At 35.6% G+C, this 15032-nt stretch overlaps 1 protein-coding gene across 6 annotated transcripts in view; it reads right to left on the minus strand.

Annotated features, from left to right (window-relative positions):
- PPP3CC (protein phosphatase 3 catalytic subunit gamma) overlaps positions 1-15032 on the minus strand; it is an 87025-nt gene that overhangs the window by 36695 nt on the left and 35298 nt on the right. For all 6 annotated transcript variants that reach the window (XR_003790665.1, XM_029201742.1, XM_029201738.1 and 3 more), the window contains exons 2-4: positions 12045-12242; positions 11586-11710; positions 1259-1370 (exon numbers count right to left, since the gene is read on the minus strand). Coding sequence is in view for 5 of the 6 variants with exons in the window: in XM_029201738.1 (XP_029057571.1) it covers positions 1259-1370; positions 11586-11710; positions 12045-12242 (435 nt within the window). In the remaining variant the exon portion in view is untranslated. The remainder of the gene's footprint in view (positions 1-1258; positions 1371-11585; positions 11711-12044; positions 12243-15032) is intronic.

Raw genomic sequence — 15032 nt, forward strand, 5'->3', positions numbered from 1 at the left:
GAATTCCCTGTTTTTGTTTTTTAAATCAGCTTGTAATGTTTTGAGTTTCAAAAAAATTCTACCTTTAATAATAAATTTTTTTTTTACTATTACAGTATTATTTATAGTTGGAATCAACCTAAATGTCCTACAGTTGCTACTAAATTGGCCACACACGATAGTACATTCATAAGATGGAATACTTTAAAAACACTAATATTATATTTTAAAGTCATGTTAAAAAATATTTAATAAAATGGAAAAATGCTATTACATAACATGAAAAGAGCAGTTTATTAAACAGTACATATACTATGAGCCTAACTTTATTGCAAAAATATATACAGTTGGCTCTCCATATCCACAGGTTCTGCATCCACGGATTCAACCAACTGCGGAACTAAAATATTTGGGGGAAAAAAAAATTCCAGAAAGTTCCAACATGCAAAACTTAAATTTGCAGTGGGCCAGCAACTATTTACATAACATTTACATTGTATTTACAACTATTTACATAGCATTTGTATTAGGTATTATGAATAATCTAGAGAAGACTTAAAGAATACAGGAGAATATATGAAGGTTATATGGAAATACTATACCATTTCAGATAAGGGACTTGAGAATCTGCGGATGTGGGTATCTGTGGGGGTCCTGGAACCAATTCCCCAGAAATCAAGGGAGGATTGTATGGATATAGATATATCTGAACTATTTCATGATAGGTTTTTTTTTTTTTGCGGTACACGGGCCTCTCACTGCTGTGGCCTCTCCCGTTGCGGAGCACGGGCTCCAGACGCACAGGCTCAGTGGCCATGGCTCACGGGCCCAGCCGCTCCGCGGCACGTGGGATCTTCCCGGACCGGGGCACGAACCCACGTCCCCTGCATTGGCAGGCGGACTCTCAATCACTGCGCCACCAGGGAAGCCCAATGATAGGTTTTTATGTATACAGAATAGAAGACTATATACCAAATAGTGAGATAACAGTGATTAATTTTAAGTGGTGTAATTGTGGACAATTTATATCTTTGGACTTTTTAACGTTTCCCAAATATCCTAAATGTCTTACTTATAGACCCAGGGGGATACTCAAAAGTTATTTTCAAAACAAGTGTTAAAAAGCGGAATCTAGGTTCTCACCAGAAAACAAAACAAAACAAAAACAAAAACAGAACAGAAAGCATTTGAGGTCCATTAGTTTCTTTTCTTTGTGTTTAATTCGCTGGGACTGGCTAAAGGATAACTTAAAAAGTTCTGGAGGAGTGATTATACTTACATTCCTGTTTGAAGGTGAAATATTCTGTAAGATGCCTGCATTCATGATTTCCTCGAAGCAGAAACAATGTTTTGGGATGATTAATCTTTAAACTCCATAAAAACAGCACACACTACAAGACAAACACAAGGATAAAATTTTTATTTTTGATCACAATAACACATAAAGACAATTTATACGAATTCAAATGACTTGCTATAATGGCGTATCTCATTGATATTCCCAAGTTGAAACATGAAGAATTCCAGCTTTTGAGTGTGTTGTGCTGTTGCCCTAGAATTTTTTGTTGTTTTTGTGGGTTTTTTTTTTTTTTTTTTTGGCTGTGCCACATGGCATGTGGGATCTTAGTTCCCCGACCAGGGATTGAACCCGTACCCCCTGATGTGGAAGCACAGAGTCCCAACCACTAGACCTCCAGGGAACTCCCTGCCCTAGAATTTGAAAGAATGTAAGAGAGTAGCCTTCATAGAAATCTCTTAATTTCTGTTCCCATGTTCCATCCAAATATCTAGATCTCTACAATAAAGTCACCCACACACATACCTTAGTCCTAAAACCTGTATTTTATTTAGTGGAGAAACAGTAGAGACATTTCCACTAAAATCAGGAACAAGGCAAGGATATCCACTAATACCACTACTATTCAACATTGTACTAGAGGTATTAGCCAACTGAATTAGACAAATCAGTTAGAGGCTTAACAATGAGTAAAGAAAAACAAAAACTATCTCTATTTGCAGATGATATAATAGCATACCTGATAAACTCCAGAAGAATCAATGATACAACTAACTAAACTAATAAAAAATTCAGTAACATGCAAGGATATAAAATTAACATACAAAATAGCCTTCATATACACAAACATAAGTGGGACACAATGGTAGACAAAACTCCATTTACAATAGCAGCAAAGAAGATTAACTACATAGGAATAAATTTAACAAGAAATGTATAAAACTCATACCAGGAAAAAGTTAAAAAAACACTCCCGAAAGACACAAAAGTAGACATGAACAAATGGAAGGACATTCCCTGTTTTTGGATAGGATGATTCAGCATTAAAAGATTACAGTTCTTGGGACTTCCCTGGCGGTCCAGTGGTTAAGCCTCTGCGCTCCCACTGCAGGGGGCGAGGGTTCCATCCCTGGTCGGGGAACTAAGATCCCACCTGCTGCACAGTGCAGCCAAAACAAAGAAAAAAGAAAAGATTATAGTTTTTCCTAGTTTATAAACCCATTACATTTCCAATAAAAATACCATAAGCTATTTTATGGAGTTAGACAAGTTGATAATAAAATTTATATGGCAGAATAAACATGTAAGAACAGCCAGGAAACAGCCAGAAAGACACTGAAAAAGATGGTTAAAACATACTATAAACTTCCTAAATTAAAATAGTGGTCCTGGCACTATATGTAGATAAATATACCAGTGGAATAAAATGGGTCAGAAATTAATGCACGTACATATAAAAATTTGAGATATAAGAAAGGTGGCACCCTAAATCACTGGAGAAATGATGAGCTTCTTAATAAATGTCTCTGGGACAACTGGTGCTATTTCAAAAAAAAAATTAGAACCATATCTCACATAATGAATAACAAATGGATAAGGGATCTAAATATCAAAATGCAACCATACAAGTTCTAGAAGAAAACATGTAGGTGAGTTTTCTTTAGCCTTAGTGTAGGGAAAAACTTTAAAACTAATGACTAAAAGTCCAAAGGCAAAAAAAGAAAAGATGGGTAAATTTGACTACATAAAAATAATTTGCATGGTATAAAACAATTTGGCAAGAACTGACAAAACCACATATACATTTAACTTTTGACCACATCTAGGAGCCTACCCTGAAGATACACTTCCAATCCAACAATAAGAAAATACACACACACAGGTTGCAGTGTTGTTTGTAATAGCAAAGTATTTGAAACAACCTAAATGACCATACAAAGGAGAGAGGCTGAGCAAATTATGATACATCCACACAATGAAGTACTATGAAGCTATGAAAAAAAACGTGAGAAAGATCTCTCTATAAACTGATGTGGGGCAATTTCTAGGATACACTGTTAAGAAAAAAGCAAAATGAAAGAGTATCTACAGTATGCTATTGTTTATGTAATAAAGAAGGGGTATAAGAAAAACATATATTAGCTGCTCATTTGTGCATAAGAAATAAGGGAAAGATAAATCATAAACTAAAGAGACTGGTTACCTAGAGCAGGCATAGAGGAAATGGGTGGAAAGAAGTGGGTGGGGACTGGGAACAGGTTAGGAGGGATGAGGCCGGAGTGACATACCTCTTCAGATAGGTTTGACCTCCAGAACCACAGTAATTAAAATTATTTGGGTATTAAAATTACTCAAAATAAGTATTTAAATCAACCAGCATGTGACAGAAACCCCAAATATAATATGAACAGTAACAAATGAGCCTAACTGTATTATAAATGGATAACAAAGTAACAAAGAAAGGGATGGGATGGGGGAGAACTAACCCAAGTTATATATGTATATAATATATAATATATATATATATACACTATATATAACCAAGCTACATATATATATATAGTGTGTGTGTGCACATATATATATGTATGCGTCTATATATATATATATATATATATATATATATATATATATATATACACATGCATACACATATATATCTCCTAGATCCTTCTGCTGAGAGGGCCTAGGACCTCAAAATCACTATGTGTATTGATTTTGGGATTACAAATAAATTTTAGTAGGGAGGCATATATACAAATACAGAATCAGTGAATAATGAAAATCAATCATATAGTCTAATCATAAAATATACATATCTCATTCATATACAGCTTCAAAACATAAGCAAAAATTGACAGGACTACTGTGAGAAACAGATAAATCAATAACTGTAGCTGGAGATTTTGACGCAGACCCAAAAGTAAATCATAGTTCAAGCAAACAAAAATAATCAAACTTATAGAGAACAAGTGAACAAGTACAGAATGCATTATTTTCAAGTATATATGGGATAGTCACAAAAATCTACTGGGTACCACAATAAATTCCAAAGGGAGTCTCAATAAATTCCAAAGAATGAATATTATTCAGATTATGTTCTCTAATTAAATTACGCTAATTAGAATCAGTAACAAAATACTAACTCTAAAAAAATCCCACATGACTGGAAACAAAAAACATACTGCTTCATTGTCTTAGGGTTTAAAGATAATTCTTTAAAAAATGCTGAATGATAATAAAAACAATACATGTCAAAATCTGTGGGACCCAGATAAAGCAGCACTTAAAGGGCAATGTACCTTAATAAGTACATTTATTTTTTAAAACAGATATGCAAATATGTTTGTATATGCTTAACCTATCTCTGAAATGTCATACAAGAAACTCTTAACAGTGATTGTATGGGTGGAATGGCTAATATATGAGAAGATGCTCAGTGTCATTAGTAATTAAAGAAATATTAATTGAAATGACAATAAGATATTACTTTATCATTTTGGTAAATATTAGAAAATGAGATAAAACCAAATTCTGGAAGAGGGACAGGAGGAAATATGAACTCTTAGGTGCTGCTGGTAGGAGTATAGACTGGTACAGCTGTTCTGAAGAGTGATCTACAATAATCAGTTCACGTGTTATATGAAGGTAGGTACCCTTTTCCCTAGCAATCCCACTCTTGTTCATAAACCACAGAGAAACTAAAACATGGGACCATAAGTGGATTTATATAAGGGTGTGCTTCACAGCAGTGTTCATGACAGAAAGAAACTGGAGGCAACCTAGTGTCCACCACTGAGAACAGAGAACTAAAAAGTCATAGATGTATACTATGGGATACTATGGAGCAGACAGAAACCCAGATAGATCTTAAAAACATAGTGATATGTAAAAACAAAAATCAACAGAAAGACAGCTACAGTAGTGATTCTCAGGGTGGTCACATTCATATCAAAGTGTGGTACATCAGCATCACACAGGAACTTGTTAGAATATACATTCTCAGGGTCTATCCCAGACCTAAAGAATCAGAAATTCTGGGGTGGGCTCCAGCAATCTGTTTTTGAACAAGCCCTCCAGGTAATTTTGATGCATGCTAAAGTTTGAGAACGACTGAATAGCACCATAACATTTATGTAAAATTAAAATATTTTTCCCACCAAAACGTTACATATTAAAAAATTAATAATATATGTATTCTGAGGCATATACTAAATACAATAGAAACATGTATAGTTGGGAGAGGGAGTAAGGAAAACAGAGGTCACAGATAAGAAAAACAAAACAAAACAATAGAGGGACTTAGAAAAGACTAGTAATAAATGTGCCATGACCTTAAGAGCTTAATTCAACCAAGATTTCCCTCCTTTTTGAAAGGAAAGACTTCAAAATCCTGAATCCAAATGCTTCTCAAAATGCCTACTCTAAGTCACCAACATCTCCTACCTATGCTTACTGGATGAGATTACTAACTAGTCTTTCTGGGCTCCCATAGTCAGTCCACCACGTAACAGCCAGAGTAATTGTTTTAAAACATAAATAAATGTGAATATGTCACTTCCATGCTTAACAAACAAATAAACAAACAGAAAAGCTATAATGGCTTCCCACTGCATTCAGAATAAAACCCAAACTCTACCATGGTTTGCAAGGCCTGACATCATGTAAACCCTGCCTATGTCTCTGATACACTGTCTACATTGTCCCCTTACTCATTCTGTCTAGCCACACTGACCTTGTTTCCATTCCTGGGCTGCCTTAGGCTTGCTCCTTCCTCAGAGCTTTTACACTTGATATGCCCTTTGCCTGGAATGTACTCACCCCACCCCTCCATCTACGCATGGCTCATTCCCTCAGGTCATTCAAGTTTTTGTTCAAATATTACCTCTTCAGATAGGACTTCCCTGATCTCCAACTAAATTAGCTACTCCTGTCCCCCTTTTGTCCCTTACCCTGATTTGATTTTCATAGACACTAAGCAAATATAAGATGCCATCTCTCTCACTAGAAAACACAATAGGGACTTCCCTGGTGTTGCAGTGGTTAAGACTCCACACTCCCAATGCAGGGGGCCCGAGTTCGATCTCTGGTCAGGAACTAGATCCCACATGCATGCCACAACTAAGAAGACTGACTGCCGCAACTAAGGAGCCCACCTGACACAACTAAGACCCGGTGCAACCAAATAAATAAACAAATATTAAAAAAACAAAACAAAACAATAAAGGACTTGGCTTTGCTTGTTTATCTCCGCATCCCCAGAATTTAACAATGCCTCTCAACTTAGGTACTATTAACAAGCATAATTCTTTGTTGCAGGATGTTTTGTATTCCTGAACCCTGCTCATTAAATGCCAGTAGAACTTCTCAATTATTGTGACAAACCATTCATATGTCATTGTACATAATTATGAGTACATTTGCAGTATAGTTTCTCAAAAATGAAATTGTTGGATCAAAATAATGTACATTTTGAGACACACCTTGCAAAATAAACACTATAAAATGTAAATATATAGACACATACGAATATAATTGGATGGCTTTTTCCTTTTTTGGGTTGACTTTTGTTTTCAACATAATATTTCAAATTTCACAAAATATTCCAAGGAAAAATTACACTAAATTCATATATAAACATAGAAAGCACTTTCTCTTTTCCTACTTACCTTTCCCAACCAAGAACATATCTTTTGAATTATTTGGTCTTTATCTCTGCCTCCTGTAATGATCAACTAAATTTTTTGAAGTAATGAGTTATAATGCCCATCCACACTACAATGTAATTTGGTTGATATACTTCTCAGCCTCTAATCTCAAGTTTTATTTCCTCGTATTATACATCAGTATGCAACTGTACAACTATCTTGTACACATCAATTAAAGGTCATGATTATCAGAAGATCTGTTCGATACTCTTTGTATTCCTATGTGAACAGAATTTTTACTCCACCTCAAGAATCATTTCTATATGTCAACAATTGTTCATTAGTTGTCCATCTGATAACATTTACATCACCTAAACATCTGATAACATTTTCTCTTTGGTGGCTCCTGTGCATTTAGTACAACACATCCTATGCTGAAAAGGTTCCCTTTAATCCTTTCTCTTATTATAAAATCAACGAAAGGAAACTAAAATTTAGCTTCCCCTACCACAGAGGAAGTACTTTATAATGGGTGCAAATGAAGAAGGAATATCAAAAGGCTCAGACAAAAGTGAAACTTTACTATTCTGTTTTATCAGTCACATTTGGACCAGTCCCTGGTGTACAACCAAAGCGCACGTTGCTTCAGGAAAGATCAATGCTTGCTCTGGGCATGGAAAAAAAAAAATCATCATGCCTTGATTCTCTCATACAGGCTCAAGGAAAGAAAAATTATTAAGTACGGAAGAGAAAATAAAGTTCTGTGAAAACGATTTGGCAATACATATCAAAAGTCTTAAAAATGTTCACACTCTTAAAAATACTCATTCTATTATAAGAATCCAATCTAAGGAAATATCAGAAATGCTATTAAAGATGTATTCAAAAAGATGTTAATTGCAGCAATATGCAGAATGGAAACAACTGGAAAACAACCTTGTACCACTTACAGTACAAGTGATACAATATCCAATTAACTGCTGCTTAAGCCATAAAGACATTTAAACATCTCAGAAAACAAGCAGTCTGGAGGCAAGATGTCTAGGTTTAGTGTACCAGCTCAACATCTTCACCAAGAAATCATGCCCTCTCTCCCTCTTTGATCTGCTATTCACAGCAGGTCTGCTTTTCATTCTTAGTTATAGCACCTCCTCATGGTCACAAAATGGCTGCTACAGTACACACACGCACATTTGACATGACATAGTGGAATGGGGGTCCAAAAGCTTTCACCTTGCAAGAGTCTTTTCATCTGGAAAGAAAAAATTTCAAAACAACACACACAAACAACAATGACAACACAACATGCAGAAGTCCCTTTATATATTACTGGGCAAAAGAGGATCTCATGTTTACCCTGGACTAGTCACTGGTAACAGGGAATGGATTGCCATGACTAGTTCAAACCAACCAGAATTCATTCCCTTGGGCTGGGATAAGGGCCTTCCCTCCCTGAAATTAAAAGTTCTCCATGAGAACTTTTAAATAGGTAGAGTGTGCAATGTTACAATCTGCAAGTATGATCTCCACCCATCCCAGGTACCTATTTAGTTCTCCCTGACATCCCCCAATCCCATTTATCTGAACAAAACAGGGATTTGATAGTAAGGAAGGAGGAGAGAAAAGGTAGGCAAATAAGCAGTACCTGCTAAAACCAAATTATCCAAAGAGAAATGGTGAAATAAACTACGGTATTTATACCACTAATCATACTTTTGGAGAAATTTTAATGATAGAGAAAAGTGCTCTCAAGACAATGATGAGTGGGGGGGAAAGACTACAAAAGAGAATGCACACAACGATCTCAACTTTCTTTAAAAAATATACTCATGTAAAAGAAGAAAAAGGCTGTGAGGAAATACAACAAAATGTTAACAGTAATTTCATTATAATTCATTTATAACTTTATTTGTAAGAATTTTTTTTCTTAGATTCTGCATTTCCCAATTTTTCTACAAAAAAATGACTATTTATAACAAAAAATTATAATAGGGACCCCATCACCTTATTTTCATCTGTTTGACAAAAACATCACACTCATGCTTATCAAGCACATTGATAAAAATTTATTGTTCAAGTATATACTTGTATCATGTTAGACTAAGTTGTAGCTTACAGAAATCTATATAATCTTAGTGGTCTATAAGTGGCTTCCAACTAACATGAGATATATCCTACAGTTCAGTTTTAAAACTGGTATAATACAGCATTGTCAATTTAAAGTTTTGATTCATTTATCTCTTAAGCTGTTCCAGAAAAACGCTTTGTTAGCCAAACATCAAATAGCATGATAAAGCCAAATATAAACTATGATTTATTAACATTCATTCAGTCAACAAATATTGAGTGCCTACTATGTGTCAGGCACTGTGCTCAGTCCTAATATGAAGAATATTGCTAATAATTAACTAAGTACTTTTGGGGACTTCCCTGGTGGTCCAGTGGGTAAGACTCCATGCTCCCAAGGCAGGGGGCTGGGGTTCAACCCCTGGTCGGGGAACTAGATCCCGTATGCATGCCGCAACTAAGAGTTCACACGCTACAACTGAGAACCCACATGCTGCAACTAAGAAGTCTGCATGCCAAAACTAAAAGATCCCGCATGCTGCAACAAACACCTGGCACAGCCAAAATACATAAATAAATATTAAAATAAATAAATATTTTCATATCGTACTGAGCGATCTATTCATAAGTAATCTTTTCTATTAGACTGTCAGCTCCCATAGAGACCATGAATCCTACTCATTATTTGATGCTCAGAGCCTGCCATAAAGTTGGCACTCAGGAAACATTTGTTGATGAGTGACAGAAAAAATATGTTAACACAAAATATTCTGAATATGGCATATGTGTACAAAAATCATCGTGGGTCTGTGTGTGTGTGTGTGTGTGTATTGTGAATATATTGATGCATTGAAACTATTTTTAAAGTATGTAATCAGAGGATGATTTGGCACAATATTTATCCTTTTAAAAAGTTATTTCTGGGCTTCCCTGGTGGCGCAGTAGTTGAGAATCTGCCTGCCAATGCAGGGGACACGGGTTCGAGTCCTGGTCTGGGAAGATCCCACATGCCGCGGAGCAACTGGGCCCATGAGCCACAACTACTGAGCCTGTGCATCTGGAGCTTGTGCTCCACAAGAGACGCCGCGACAGTGAGAGGCCTGCGAACTGCGATGAAGAGTGGCCCCCGCTTGCCGCAACTAGAGGAAGCCAAAGCACAGAAATGAAGACCCAACACAGCCAAAAATAAAAATAAATAAATAAAAATTTTTTAAAAAGTTATTTCATTAAATAAAATTAATTAAAAATTCAGTAAGTTCTGTATTCTTTTCTTCAGCCTCTAAAACTTCCTCATGCTACTAAACACAAAAAACTAAGCATTCAGTGAGTCTTTCAAACACCCATACTTTTGACATATTGTCTATTAAAATAGGATGTGGATAGGAATATGGGAAGCTTTTAATGTTACAGTCTGCAAGTATGATCTCCACCCATCCCAGGTACCTATTTAGAAATCTTGGGAATTTACTGAGCAGCAGGGAGAATGTGCTTATTTCCTTAGCTTCTATCATTAACTTTCGAACTCATAGATGACACTAAATAAATTTGAGACACTGGCAAGATAACACTGAACTTTTCTGATTCATGAACTTAGACTACCTATCTAACTAAAGAGTAAGATATATTTCTCTTGTTGTTTATTTTTCTGGCAGCTTTAGTATCACAGCTGCTTTTTTGGTTGAGTACCAGGTGAGAGGGTTGACTTGTATTTAGGAGTGATGCTGCATGAACAATAAACCTTTAACCACATAGTACAGTGAGGGTCCCATACTACGAGGGAGAGGCAGAACTAAAGACTGCAAGAACAGCAAGCAGATTCAATTTCTCATCTCATGCTTATTCTGGGGATATTATAAATTCGATTACCTGCACTATTTCAAAAGTTACTTCTCTTTTATTTGCCAAGCATGTACAGCTGAATCAACGGACATTAAATATGAATGTACTGTGGTTCCACTGTACTCAAGTCATTCCGTTAGGTTTTGAAATAGTTTTATCTTTTGTACATAAAAGCCTATACTTTGTTTTAAATCTAACCATTTTCCTGTCATCATACAATTTTCAAAATATATAAATTGTGAGTTTTCATTAACTTCATTAACTGTAATCATTTTTTCCTTCAATGAACATGTACTTCCTACGTGCAACGGTATCATAAATTATTCCTACAAGAGGCTAAGTGCCTGATTATTCAGCATTGGCAGTTAATCTAAGCGTTCAATGTAGCTCAGCAGCTTATAGTTTTATAATTAAGGTGAGCTAATCCAAACCCCACTTAGGGTGAACAGCAATTTATATCATTTATATACAGCCTGTACACTATCTACAAAGAGGAAAGGTTGGTAAACACTTAAGTTATTTGCAAAGCAGGGTTAACATAGCCTTCTATATGTCAGATTTCTACTGGCTAATAAAAGGAATAGTTCTTTTTAATATCAATTAAAACGTATCTCTATCACTTTAATTATTGAAAGTAACAAAGTTTATAAATTCTGCCAGTGTGTTCTCATTTTAATTTCTTCTACTGAAGAATGGAAAGAAATTTTTTTAAAAAGATAATATGATAGTTCCAACACATCCAGTTTAATATTTACCTCTATACTGAAATAGCCTCTGTCCACATAGTCACCCAGAAAGAGGTAGCGTGTATTACTAGGTGATCCTCCAACTTCAAACAACTTCATCAGGTCAAAAAACTGTCCATGAATGTCACCACATACTAGGAAAAAAAACAGACCTAGGGTGAGGTGAAAAATTATGTCTTAGAAGAGAAAGGGCATTACACCAGTAGGACCACAGTTTAACTTTTAACTTAAATCAGTCTAGCTTTTGACTGGACTGCTCGATAATTGCAGGCAATCTATCAATACGAAATAGTCCTACTGGAAATATTAGACATTTTAAATTGTATTTTTTCAATGAATAACACATACTAAACAACCCTAAGACTGCTCACAACTCCTAGAATAAGATCACACATTTTAGTTGGTTATTTGTAATCACTTCTCAAATTAGCTCAAATCTAAGTACCACCATGCGAATACTTCTCATACCTGTGATTGGAGCATCTACTTCTATCATAGTCTTCTCTTGTCTCAGGATGGCAGCCCCATCATTGATTATCTTTAAGGCTACTTCCTCTTCCAGTCGCCCTTCCTTCACCAAATGGTTTTTCAAAACATCAATTTTAGGTTTCCCATTCTCAAATACTTCCTTCAAAGTAAGCCGCTGTGTTGGAGGAAAAGGGACAGCTAGGAAGAGAGAAAAAAAAAAAATTTTAACAGTTAAAGGTATAGAGAAAAACCATAAACACATTACTTTTATGTAACAAACTAAACCTAATGCATCACCACGATTTCACATCCACAGCACCAGAACTACATAGGAAAAAAAATCGAAGATACTATATATTATAGATGATCGATTCTAATTTTTTAAAAGGCCACAGTTAAAGTCAAAGTCATTTAAAAGATATATGTGTGTGTGCGTGTATAAATTATGTTATACATATAAAGATGAAAGACTTGAAGTTGATTCAGTAGATAAGCTAAAAGTGAGACAAGGGACTAGATGATATGAGTATCTTTTATCTATGGAAAATGTGTTAAAAATGAAACTATGGTTTTAAAAAATGAAGGAAAAGAAATCACAACACTAAAAGGGCATTTATTTCTTCTAAAGAACAGACCTAATGAAACCATGTCTTGGAAGTTTGACTTCAGTTCCTGATCAGGGGAATCATAGATGTTTTTTATGTATGTACGTATGTATTAATAAAAGGTAGTTGCTTAAAATATTACTGATAACAAGAACACAACTAACAGGATGGAGCTCTTTCACAGAATAACTTGCTCTAGTAACAGAGCATAAACTTGAGAAAAATAGGTATGGGAGGTCTAGCTGTGTTTTCTAATCTCGAAATGCTAACAACTAACTTCAGTGTACATTGGATATAAAGTTTATATACAACATCATGGTAAATTAGCAACTTGAACAGAAAAAATTTTTTGACATTTTAAAATTGGCTATCACCTCTTCTTTTACCTATCTTATAATGTAGTCTACTTTAGATTCCCTGTGACCTAATAGCCACAAGTCTATAAACCATAAGTTTTAAAGGAGGGATTCATTTCAATTTGTGGTTACTGTCTGGTTATTCCACTTCTAGCTTTATGGAAGTATTATTAAGAACCAAGTTGAAATCTACAGGCACTTAAACAATTTTAGACTTGATCTAGCCATTCCATTTTGTATTTTTTACAAGTAAAGAAAGTCCTATGGTAAGTTTTATAATGCTTTTAGCTATAATTTGACTCATTTTGACTATTCAAAGCCCATTGAAAATATCATAGTAGCTATCCAACCAGCAAATATTATCCTGAGATAGGGGACCATATACATCCCAGTTTACTCAGGACAGTCCTAGATTTCAGCTGCTCTCCTAGTATAACTGTTAATAGCATCCCCTTTCCCTCTTAAAACTGTCTCAATTTAAAGGACCAATTAGTCTTAATTTGTGTAATTCATTTGGAATATCAATATACTATTTTAGTAGGATAATCTAAATCTAAAATAAGACAAAAATAAAATATTATGATGACTCTTTTATTCATTCATCTGGTGAGTCTATATGACAGGGTGAAGGTTAGTCCTGAACAAGTTTACTTAAATTTTTACTAAATTGTTTTTAATTGCCCACTTTGTAAATCAAAGAAATTGGTCAAAAAACTAAAAACAGGGCTTCCCTGGTGGCGCAGTGGTTGAGAGTGCGCCTGCCGATGCAGGGGACATGGGTTCGTGCCCCAGTCTGGGAAGATCCCACATGCCGCGGAGCGGCTGGGCCCGTGAGCCATGGCCGCTGAGCCTGCGCGTCCAGAGCCTGTGCTCCGCAACGGGAGAGGCCACAACAGCGAGAGGCCCGTGTACAGCCAAAAAAAAAATAAAAAAAAAAAGTTGATTGGTGATAGAAAAGGCCACTTTAAGTGTATCCACACTAAAAAAAAAAAAAACAGTCATTCTAACAGGTCTGAGGTGATATCTTGCTATGATTTTAATTTGCATTTCCCTGATGATTAGTGATGCTGAGCACCTTTTCATGTACCTGTTGGCCATCTGTAATGTCTCCTTTGGGAAAATGTCTATTCAGTTCCTCTTTCCATTTTTAAATTGGATTGTTTGGGTTTTTTGCTATTGAGTTGTATGAGTTTATTATACACTTTGGATATTAACTTCTTATCAGACATATGATTTATAAATACTTTCTCCCATTCTGTAGGTTGCCTTTTCACTTGGTTGATGGTTTCTTTTTCTCTGCAGAAGTTTTTTAGTTTGATGTAGTCCCACTTATTTTTGCTTTTGTTGCTTGTGCTTTTGATGTCATACCCCCAAAATTGTCACCAAGACCAATGTCAAATAGCTTTTTCCCTATGTTTCCTTCTAGGAGTTTTACAGTTTCAGGTCTTATGTTTAAGTCTTTAATCCATTTTGAGTTAATTTTTGTGAGTGGTCTAATTTCATTCTTCTGCATTGTAGTTATACAGCCTTCCCAACACCACTTATTGAAGAGATTATCCTTTCCCTCATTGAATATTCTTGGCTCCCTTGTCAAATATTTGTTGACTGTATATGTGAGGGTTTATTTCTGAGCTCTTGATTCTGTTCCATTGGCCTGTGTGTCTGTTTTTATTTTATGTCAATACCATACCGTTTTGACTACTAGAGATTTGCAGTATAGTTTGAAATCAGGATGTATGATGCCTCAAACTTTGTTCTCCTTTCTCCAGATTGCTTTGGTTATTCAGGGTCTTTTGTGGCTCCACACAAACTTTAGGATTGTTTTTTCTATTTCTGTGAAAAAGCCGTTGGCTTTTTTTTTTTTTTTTTTGCAGTATGAGGGCCTCTCACTGTTGTGGCCTCTCCCGTTGTGGGGCACAGGCTCCGGACGCGCAGGCTCAGTGGCCATGGCTCATGGGCCCAGCCGCTCCGCAGCATGTGGGATCTTCCCGGACCGGGGTGTGAACCCATGTCCCCTGCATCAGCAG

Source organism: Monodon monoceros, unplaced genomic scaffold, assembly GCF_005190385.1.
Source record: "Monodon monoceros isolate NGI ecotype Baffin Bay Population unplaced genomic scaffold, NGI_Narwhal_1 Super_Scaffold_5, whole genome shotgun sequence".
In the NCBI taxonomy this organism is placed as follows: Eukaryota; Metazoa; Chordata; class Mammalia; order Artiodactyla; family Monodontidae; genus Monodon; species Monodon monoceros.